General features: G+C 49.9%; 1 protein-coding gene across 1 annotated transcript in view; it reads right to left on the bottom strand.

The window, feature by feature from the left end:
- Positions 1–1,693, bottom strand: part of ERICH6B (glutamate rich 6B) — a 25,672-nt gene extending 23,979 nt beyond the window's left edge. The window contains exons 1-2 of the mRNA XM_060287845.1: positions 1,678–1,693; positions 552–557 (exon numbers count right to left, since the gene is read on the bottom strand). Of these exons, the coding sequence (XP_060143828.1) occupies positions 552–557; positions 1,678–1,693 (22 nt within the window). The remainder of the gene's footprint in view (positions 1–551; positions 558–1,677) is intronic.
- Between the last annotated feature and the right edge of the window lie 8,979 nt (positions 1,694–10,672).

The raw sequence follows: 10,672 nt of genomic DNA, 5'->3' as shown, positions 1-10,672 counted from the left end.
ACCCCTTCGCATTTAGTAGGAAAATTTCAAATACACTCACTCAAAAATGACTTATCATGAAAGCCACATTAAGGCACAGCTCTTCAAAATGATCACGCCCTCAACCCCCCTCTCATGTCAGTAGACGAAGGGAGTCATCCTGGCATTAAAGTGGCTTGGACTGTTTTACTTCCAAATAAGGGTGGTCTCCAGAGGCAGCTGCCTTTCCTGGTTCTCAGATCAGAGCCCTTTTGGAAGGAAATCTGCCGGAAGGAGTGAGCCTCCCAGGCTTAATTGGATCAGAGAGGAAGGCCTTTGACAAGGCAGATTTTAAGTTCTCAGTTCAGAGTCCTTGAAGAGAGCATAATAATTTAACCCCAAGCAACCTTAGGAAGCTCATACCCTTTGCTGGAAAGGGCTGGACTCTTTTGTCTGGGGGAAAATAGAGGTTTGCTCTTTGTACTTTAGGAGCAATTGCGGAACTGGAGAATGAGCTCTTCATGGCCCATTTGTACCAAGTGTTATTTATTTGCAAGCACTTTGAATGGAATTGAAGCAGTTACCTTGCCTACCGTCACCTGTGAAAGAGTAAGGACGGAGGAGGGGGTGGGGTGAAGCCTGTCCGGCCGGCTGAGAGCACGATGCCATGTGCATACAAGAGTTAAATTCCAGTGAGGGGATCCAGCCAGAGGCATCCAGGGCCCTTTGGGGAAGTTTCCTCCCTTAGCTCTTTGCCCACCTTTGCAAGCTAGTGGAATCCTTACTAGCTAGCTCCTCAGTGGTAGAGACTGGGTTACACACTACTGTACAGACCGGCACACAGGAGGTGCTCATGAAATATTCATTGAGTGCAATTAGGTTAGAATGAGCCTCCGTTATAGGCTTAAATGGGAAAGAAGGGGAGAAAATGTAACATATGAGAGAGGGTACCTTACAGGGATGTTATTTGGGATTTGTTTTTTGCCGCTGTATGAGGATGTGAAAGCTTGGATGTTCTTTGTGTTTTGCATTGTGTATTCTGCCTTCCCTTTTCCTAGAGAAGCCTTAGGGTTCTCTGGCCCTAGGACTCTACTGAGCCCAGAGCAGAAGTTGCTGGCAGTCAGTCTCTCCCTGATTTTTGTGAGAGTCTCCATTCACCAAGGAGGTTATGCAGGGCACCCCATCCTCACAGCCTCATCCTCAACCACTGCTGGGGAGTCTGCCATAGACCCCCTGGATGTCTGACCATGTACCTTGTTCATCAAGGTTTCTGACAGCTGGATAAGTGAAAGTCCAGGCTTCCATGTACCCCAGTCTGGATGTACAAACAGGGTTCTGGAACATTTTGAGACCTGGAGTCATGCCAACTAGAAAGATTGGGTGCCAGCAGCAGTCTGCAATAAACTTATCATTCCCCATTCCCAACAGGGGCTCTTGCCATGAATCCCAGGGCAGTGAGGCTCAGGGCTTTTCCCCCTCAGGGAACATGAACTTGATCCTCCATTGTCCCCTCACTTCAAAGGCCCAGGGGTCTGAACCTTGCTTCCCAGACTTGCGTACAATTCACGGTCCCTTCAAGACTTTTCCTGCCCTGGATTTCCAGCATCTGTCACTGCCCATCTTTGATCCTATCCTGCACATCCCCTGCTCATAGATTTCTTTGCTCCTGAGTTTTGGCAGGCAGCTGGACCATCCTGTCCCCTTGACCCCTAATCTTACCCTTGTCCTTGTGCATGGCTTGTGCCTGCCCTTTGACTCAGGGGACCTGTCCAACCCTGGCCTTACTCTATTCTCTGATGACCCAATTTACACTTTCCCTGCTGCTACCACTGGCCTACCTGCACCTACTGACCGATAGCTCCATCTCTCCAGTCACTTACAGAATTCCCAGTTTCCTTCTGGTCTCTCTCTCCAGATGACGGGTCAGGGGAATGTTAATATCCTCCTCCAGTTCACTGCTAGCCGCCATTTCTCTGAGCATGGTCCCGAACACTGACTGATAGGAGCTGGTCACAACCTGCAAAAGGACCACAGAATGAAGTAGCCAGAAAATGGGAATTAACAGTTAGTTAATGATCACTTTTGTGACTCTCTAAGCTGCCAGAGGAGATTGCAACATGTTATTCGAAAAAGAAAAGCAGTGGGAACAGTAGGGTGGCTAGCAAGATTGGTTCCAAAGTCTATTTCCATTACGGTCACACCCTCTTCTCGTTCTCCAATTCCCTCAAGAATTCTTTTTAAATAGTAGCATACCAAGAAATCGTTTGAGAGCATAAAATTACCCTCTTCTGACAAATGTAGAGATGGCTCTAGAACGTAAAAGTGCTTCCATGCCTTAAGAGCATAACAGCCTTTTTGAGTTCCAGGAATGGCCAAGCTCTCAGTGGTTGGTTATTTATTCATTGTGAAGGATAACAGTCTTCAGGAAAGCAGGGTAGCACCTAGCACGTTCTTGTAGAGGATGATTCTACCTTTAAAGATTCTTCCAAAGTAATGACATTGCAAGCTCCTTTTTTATTTTTGTAAATTTGATCATTCTATCCCAAGTCCATGCTGCTAACCAGGACTGACCCATAGGTGGGTCCTCACAAGAGTTTCTTCTTTTGGATCCCTTTTGGTCGAAGGTGAAGTTTGACTTGCCGTCCAGGAGAACCCTGGGTCTGTCATGTTGCCCTGCTCACCTACAGGTCGAGGTTGTTATGGTGGTTGTTCTGCATCTGATGATGTGCAGTCTGCCATTCACCTACAAGCCTTCTATCGTAAGTGGAAGACCACAGATCCGAAGTTGCATGCGACCTGGGGCAGATACAAGAATGGAGCTTGTGATTGGCTGGGTTTTCTAGGTTGGGGAAAAGCTGGGGCGTCTCAGGTCTGCCTTGTGTGACTCCCAGCCTCTGCGTGTTCCTTTCCGCATTGCTGGTGTTCAGTTAATGAAACACGGCGACCATCAGACTGAAGAGGCTGTAAGGCCGTGGTGCCCTAAGTAAGCAAACCAAAGCCTAAGGCCATAAATGCCTCAAGGTTAGGAAATCAAAACCCGAGGACAACCAATCAGAAGCAGCAGGCTTTAAGCTGCGGCCAATCAATAACTTCCTTGCTTTGCTTCTGCATTTTCCCTGTAAGTCTCTCCCCAGCTCCTGTTGGTGGAGGGCTCTTAACCACTTCTGGTTTGGTGCTGCCCGATTTGGATCCACACAGGCTCAAATAAACTCTTCACATTTTTTTTTTTGCGGTACGTGGGCCTCTCACTGTTGTGGCCTCTCCCGTTGCGGAGCACAGGCTCTGGACGCGCAGGCTCAGCGTCCATGGCTCACGGGCCCAGCCTCTCTGCAGCATGTGGGATCTTCCCGGACCGGGGCACGAACCCGTGTCCCCTGCATCGGCAGGCGGACTCTCAACCACTGCGCCACCAGGGAAGCCCTCTTCAAATTTTTAATAGGCTTCAGTTTATCTTTTCATACGGGAATGAGTCAGTGCTTCAGGGCAGGCTGAGGTGAAGGCTCTGGTGTGGCTACCCCTGCCTCAAGTTCTTCACTGTTGACCATCCCTCCCTTGAGGTGCAGTGATAGCCTGCTGGCCCAGGCCAGTGGTCTCTCACCAGCCCTTTGGATTCCATGATTTGTTCACCAGAAGATATGGTTCCCGCTGGCGGGGCCTGGTCGAAGTTCTCGTCCCAACCAGGCTGTGCTACCCCGCTCCAGCGCATGTGCCCTCCTCGGAGGCTCATCCCGTTTGCTTCCCCAGCCTCTGGAGAGCTATCCTCATGGTCACGGTAGGGGTCTTGGGCCCCCAAGTGATGACTTCTCCCATGCCCTGTGACTGCTCCTGGGTGAGTCTCTGGTTTTTCCAACCAAGAGCGTTTGCACAGCAGGTGTGTGATGCACGCGTGTATCCTACAAACAATTCAGACATGTATAGGGAACTCAGAGCGGCCAAGAGGTTGAATTGTCAGAATAACCGAAGTCTAGGGTGATAGCCGCATCCGAATCCAGGGGCCTCAGCCGCCTCTCCCAGTGGCTTGTGGTGTCCCCTGCCCAGCTGCAGGTGCCATGTGGCGTTGACTCCATTCCTTCTGTCCTGCTCGCTGGCCCCATGTGTCCGCAGCGGCCGCCTATGGCATTGCTTAGAGAAGCAGTGCTTCCCCGGCTGGACAGCTGCCTATCCGCAGATTGCCACTAGCTGGGCCGTGGGTGCTGCCTCATTATCCTCCTAAGCATCGATCCTTGGAAGCAGAGTGGTATAGACAGCAAGGGGGAAAGTATCCCCCTAACTCTTTGCCTTACTTTGTCACCTGGGCAAAGCCCCTGAGACGGCAAGGAATGGTGCTTGTGACCAGGGCTCCCCTGCACAGGCCGCCTGTCGCACGGAACCCTCCCAGCATCTGGTCTCATCCAGAACCTTGCACAGCTCCGTGGGAGATGTTCCCTCTGCCTGTGGCTGCAGCTCCGCCAGACACAGCAGAACCTCAATTGACAGGCGCGCTGAAGGTTTCCAAATAATTTGTGTCTAATTAAAACAATTCCTTTCAATTTCAACTCTTGCTGAAAAATCTTTCTAAAATGCTTGAGCTTACTTTCCTGTCTTAGTAAATCCAGTGCGGTGAATCAAAGTTCAAGTAATCTTTTTTCCTCCCTTTGACATGGTATTTCAATATTTGAAAAGCAGTTCTTATTCATATAATGTGTATAGGAGCATGTCTGGAAAGTAAGGAATTTAGGGCTAAATAGGAACTGAGACCAGAGAATTTTTCCAATTAAAAGCAAAAACTGTATAAATGCCTAGGGGTTCCCCCCCCCTTTTCTTTTATAAGTTTAGAAAAATGTATCTGCTTAATCTTGAGTTCCAGGGACACAAGATTTCACTCTTGTGATTGTAGTTAATACCTACAGTCCTGAGAAAGTTTGTTAGTTGTAGGGGAAAGGATGTATAACCTGAATCAACATGCATTGGAAGTGTCAGAGGTAAGTTGACGCAGGAAATTAGAGCCACAAGCCTGTACAGGCAGGCAAAAAAATTGTCCAGTAGGGCTTCCCTGGTGGCGCAGTGCTTGAGAGTCCGCCGATGCAGGGGACACGGGTTCATGCCCTGGTCCGGGAAGATCCCGCATGCTGTGGAGCCGCTGGGCCCGTGAGCCATGGCCGCTGAGCCTGCACGTCCGGAGCCTGTGCTCCGCAGCGAGAGAGGCCACAACAGTGAGAGGCCTGCGTACCACACACACACAAAAAAAATATTGTGCAGTAAAGACAATGCAACATGCTGTAGATGTAAGGCTTATTCAGACAATTGGGACTTCCCATGGTGTCTCTGGTTATTGGATACAACTCGGAAAGGACAGCTATTAAACTTCCGGGGCTGGTTCTGTGCCCCTCTGAAGAGTGTGGGAGCAGGACTCCGATTTGGGGGAGATGCTCCACTGCTCTTTGTTGCGGTGTCTGCACTGCAGACGCTGTTGTCCAAAGTTTCTGTCCTGCTGGGCTGCCCCAGGCCTGGTCCTTTAGTTGGAGACAGCAGGCTTTTCTTGGGGCTTTTGTTTGTGCTTGTTGGGGTTTCTGGTCGCTGTCTTTTCCAGCACCCAGTCGGGTAAATGAAGCAAAAAGAAAACTCAGGAAACTCACCACCATGTCGTTCCTTGGGTCCCAAGGTCCCTAGCCAGTCTGCCTTCTTCTCTCCGTCTTTTAGAAGCTTCTTGTGTTTGTTTTATATATAATGTATAGGGTTTTAAGCTGTACTTAGTGGGAAAATTACATTTAGTCCACCTTTCCAGAATCCAACGTCATTTTTTTTTGGCTGTGTTGGGTCTTTGCTGCTGCGTGTGGGCTTTCTCTAGTTGCGGTGTGCGGGCTTCTCATTTTGGTGGCTTCTCTTGTTGCGGAGCACAGGCTCTAGGCATGCGGGCTCAGTAGTTGTGGCTTGTGGGCTCAGTAGTAGTGGCTCACGGGCTTAGTTGCTCCACGGCATGTGGGATCTTCCGGGACCAGGGCTCGAATCCATGTCCCCTGCACGGGCAGGCGGATTCTTAACCACTGCACCACCAGGGCAGTCCCAACTTCATTTTTACATAGGGTTTCTGCAAAGGACGATTTGCCTTGATATCTAGGTATCTAGGTAGCTTACATGATTTGTTTTTAGCTTTGCTGCCTTCAAAATCAATCTTGAGGGTTTTTTATTCATATTACTGAAAGCAGGGCCTTGTGGTACCATACTTGGCTTTCTTCTGACCCTCTTTGGTTTAACGTATGTCATTTACACTTAGGCCTGTTTTAAGAAAAGCTCACTTCGGCTGTGCTAACAGTGTAGTGAAGCTGTGAATCCCAGGGCTCAAGAGGCAGTGTCCGGCTGGCCGTGGGCCACTCTGCTCTGACATTCAGAGCCAGGTGTTCTCCAGTTTTTATCCAACTTACATTGGCTTCGAAGTCTTCGGCTTCCAGTGTGCCAGTGGGATCACTTAACGTACGATCGCAAAAGCTCTCTTTAGAGACAGAGTCCTCGGCTTTCAATTTTGGAAGGCACAGCAAAAGGAGAGGCATTTGGAAAAGGAACCAAAACAAGAAACAAACAAAAACAAAAAGAGAAATAGATTTATGACATTTACACTTGCGCTTTTGAATAAAAATGCATATGTCATCAATAAGACTTTAAATTCATCAAATCACTTAAAATTTGACTTGGGGATATTAATAAAATCGGAATAAAAAGGTCAGTTTCAGTGACAGACTTAAGAAAGTGAGTGTGTGTTTCTGGTGGCCAGTGAAGATTCATCTGACAAAGTGACATTTGAGTGAGTCCTGCATGAAGCAAGGGAGCGAGCAGGCAGATGGCTGGGGAAGAGCATCCCTGCCAGGGAGCAAAGGAGGTGCAAAGGCCCTGAGGCGAGAGAGAGTGGGAGCATGTTGACATATCTGACAAACTGGAAGAGGCACAATATGCCCGGAGAGGAGGGAGATGGGAAGGGGCAGGGCCAGCTCACCGAGGACCTTGTAGGCCATGGGAAGGAATTTAGATTTTATTCCGAGAGAGATCTATCCTGAGTGTGATTTTTCTCTTGGAAATCCTGAGAAATATCCCTAGCGCCCGTCCGTTTTGTCAAAAACTGCCCATTTCCAGAATTGCACATGGTTCGTAATTGCTAATCAAAGCCTAAAAGATGAATCGCCAAGCCAGTGAGCTAAAAAAAAAAAAAAAAAAATCTCTCAGAGATAGCAGATGCCTTTGTTCTCAAGGTCAGCCACAGCCTGGTGACCCTGGGCCAGGAGAGGGCTGGAAACCTCCCGTGTCAACGGGGTGCAGACCGAATGGAGGAGTTGATAATTACAACTTGGGCCTGGAGTCCCTGCTCCCGGGAAGGTGTGGCTCCCGAGGCAGAGCTGGGGGGAAGGGCTCCCACACAGTAATTGGGCCCCCGGGGAAATTACGGTGGCCTTTGTCTCAGCTTCAGGATGACATCAGCCCCTCCACGCTGGGCCATCCCGAGAGCCCTGAAAATCCACCGGCTTGGCACTGGGCCGACCGATTCTATCTGATGTGTGTCCCTGCTGGGCCTCGGGGGGCAGAGAAGGGGCATTCTTCGTGATCTCCATACACGCACGTTATTTTTGCACTTCTTCCCAACTTTGGTTCAATAATGAAAACGCTGACTCCTTTGGGCCCCTGGGGGGATGGAGAACTCCACTCAGCTGCGTCTGCCTGTACTGACACCAGGCCCAGGGGCCTCTCTGCCTGCAGACCTCCTACCCCAGCCTTGGCTTGTTCCTGGTGGAAACCTGCCTCCTTTCGGTGGCCCCTGTGTGGTGCGAGTCCCCCCACAGTTCTTTCCCGCCAGGCACTCACCACCCCGCTGGGGTGCTCACAACTGGCAAAGGCACCGGGCCCTTTCCGCTCATTCCAAAACACTGTGTGTCGCTAGGCTGTCTGCCAGGGATGCGGCCTAGAGAGGTTTTAAAACTTCTTGTTGGGAAAGCCCCACAAGAATCCTTGGGAATTCAGGCAAGAACCTCGGGAAGCTCCGTTTGGTTGCCACTGGAGAGAAATGGAGGAACTGGTAGAACAGGGGTCTGGGGAGAGCGGGTGGCAGAGCCTCCCGTAAGGGTCTCTGAGGATGTGACGGCCCAACATGGAGGAGTCCGGCTCTGGTCCTGATAGCTTAGCAAATCCCCATGATTTGTGAGTGCTGTATTTTAGTAAGCTTTATTGAATAATAGATAGTTAATTCGAGGGAAAAAAAGAAGTAGGTGTTTGTCAAAGGAAGAAGGGGAGTTGGCAGGAGTGAATGAATACAGAGCAGCAGTGTTCAGAGGCATTCGGTCCCACATAATCAGTAACCTTAACATCAACAGGCGCCGTCTGCGTGTCCGGAGGCGCCCAGTAAATCCGCAGGAGCACAGCCGCAACTGGGGCAGAATGAGCAGGGAGAGCTTTATTCCTAGTTAACCTTCCCTTTGGGGATTTCTGTCAACCACAACCTTTGTTCTAGGGAGATCATTATCTTCCCCTGAAGTTGCTTTATGGGGGGACTGGGGGAGGGGGCAGGTGTCAGGCCAGGTTCCTAAGTGGCGGCCCTGTTACCCAGGACTCGAGCCCCTCCCAGCTTGTCACTCAGTCCCCTCGCACCCTGGCCCCCTCATCTGTGTAATGGGGACCATAAGGCTTATCTTCAGGGTGGCTCAGGGGACCGGCGCTAATGCAGTGAACGCCGGGCACACAGCATTCCCTGAAGTGGAGTGTGCCTGTCCCGGACTGATGAAGAACAAATCTAAATTCTCCCCCGTCCGATCAGTGGCTCTCCTGTAACGTTTTTTTCTTGCCAGAAGCATACTTCCTGAATTGGGGTAGATGTTTGAGTCCGGTGTATTTGCCCTGCAGGGCAGATCCCCACGTTATAAACGAGGAAAGGGAGGGGACAAGCATTAGGCGACTAGCCCTGGGCGGGCTCTGAGAAAAGAGCACACAGGTGAAACTCGGTCCTGTTTTCACCTCCTCCACCCTGCACGTACTGAATTCCTTGTTGTCCTTAAATCAAGGATAAACGATGGGCTGGTCTGGCAGCTGCTACGGGCACAAATCTGTAATCTGTTCTGAAGCCACTCAGTGTGCTTTGTGGATCAGCGGCCCGAGCTGCTGCCAGGAGCTTGTGAGAAATGCAGTCTTAGATCCACGGAATCAGAATCTGCATTTTAACAAGATGCCCGGGTGATCGCTCTGCACATTAAAGTCCGAGCAGCAGTGCTCTACCCCAACCGCCCCCCACCCCGGAAATGAAATAAGATGAAGAAAATTTTATAGTCTAGAGTTGGGAGGAGTTTGATAAGCCACCTGTGTAGGTAACCCTGATTCTCCCCTCTTCCCCCGCCCCCATGCTGACAGACAGCAAGCACGTCCTCATCCCTACGTTGTTTCTAATAGGATGGGTCTGGTTAATCGCAGGGCTTTTGTGGAGTGATGTGTGCAGGTTGGGATTCTGCCGCCAAAAGGCTTCTCCCCCGTCCTTCCCCTTCATAGAATTCAACTATGCCCTCCTTAATAAAAATTTAATCAGGCTTTAAGGGTACCATCTGAGGGGCTCTAATTCATTCCCTATCAAGCTACCATCGAATGAGTCTGTCTGGAGGGGCCCATGCATCCCAGTCAAGCCCTGCTGACCAGACTTCAGGGAACCTAGCAACTGACCGACTGGACCCTCTTTAAATGTGGGCGTCCCTATACAGAGCTTGAGTAGAGAGATGGACCTCTGGGCCGTTCCCAAGTCATTCTGTCTCGCTCCCGAGACCCTCTCTCTGTTTCTTGTTCTAGCTCCCTTTTACAGTTAAGGACAGAGAAACATAGATAGGTTCAGGGACTGTGTGCCCAGCATGTCCCTCGGTCCTCTCTAGGACTCGGCACCAGCTGGACCAGCAAGGCACCCACCCGCCCAGGGCGCTATCCCCAGCCCCGGCTGCTCTGCGGGGAGCAGGGATCTTTGGATAGGTTATGTGGGACTCTCACCATTTCCTGCCTTTTCCGGTTCTTCAGTGGGAACAAAGGCTGAAAACAAATAGGAAAAATGATGAATAGGATGTGGTTCGGTGAACTGTTAACCCTTAAATGTCTGGGAGACCAGGGTGGAGACTGCGTATTGTAAGGTAAGAGGCTCCCATGACGGTCAGCGGTTGGAGGCCTGTAGCTTATGCCCAGCACACGTTGATTCCCCTCCGTCTGTTCATAGTTCATCTTTCCCACTAGAGTTTAAGTTCTGAGAGGGTAGGATGGCTTTGTCCATATAAAGATGGACAGACTACTGCCCAGTACACAGTAGGTATACAGTAAGTATCAGTAGATGCACAGTACATGTCACGGAATGAACTGAGTATGGATAATCCATTATCTCCCCTCCTAACTCCAGTGGTAGATATTATTTCCTCCCCTTTCAAAACTCAATTTTAATTCAAAATTAAAAGCATTTTACCCTTTGGCCAAGTTTCTTCCCTGAGCCTTGACCCCTGACACCACGTTCTAGAAATAATGCCTTGGCCACTGGCCTTAATGAAGGCTACCGTAATCTACAATGGTCAGAAGAGGACTCTCTCTGGCTCAGGGTGTGCTAATTCTGTGCTTCTTCCCATCTCAAAGATGGATTCGTACCCTCCGGGAGTCATTTAAAATCATCGTAGAACTATAAAATTAAAATGATACCTTGTGAATCAGACTTTAAGGGGGTTAGCATCGTTGTTGAGTCTTCCTC

Source organism: Globicephala melas, chromosome 18 (genome assembly GCF_963455315.2).
Source record: "Globicephala melas chromosome 18, mGloMel1.2, whole genome shotgun sequence".
Lineage (NCBI taxonomy): Eukaryota > Metazoa > Chordata > Mammalia > Artiodactyla > Delphinidae > Globicephala > Globicephala melas.
The sequence above is the reverse complement of the archived record's forward strand: the minus strand, read 5'-3'. Positions and strand labels throughout refer to the sequence as shown.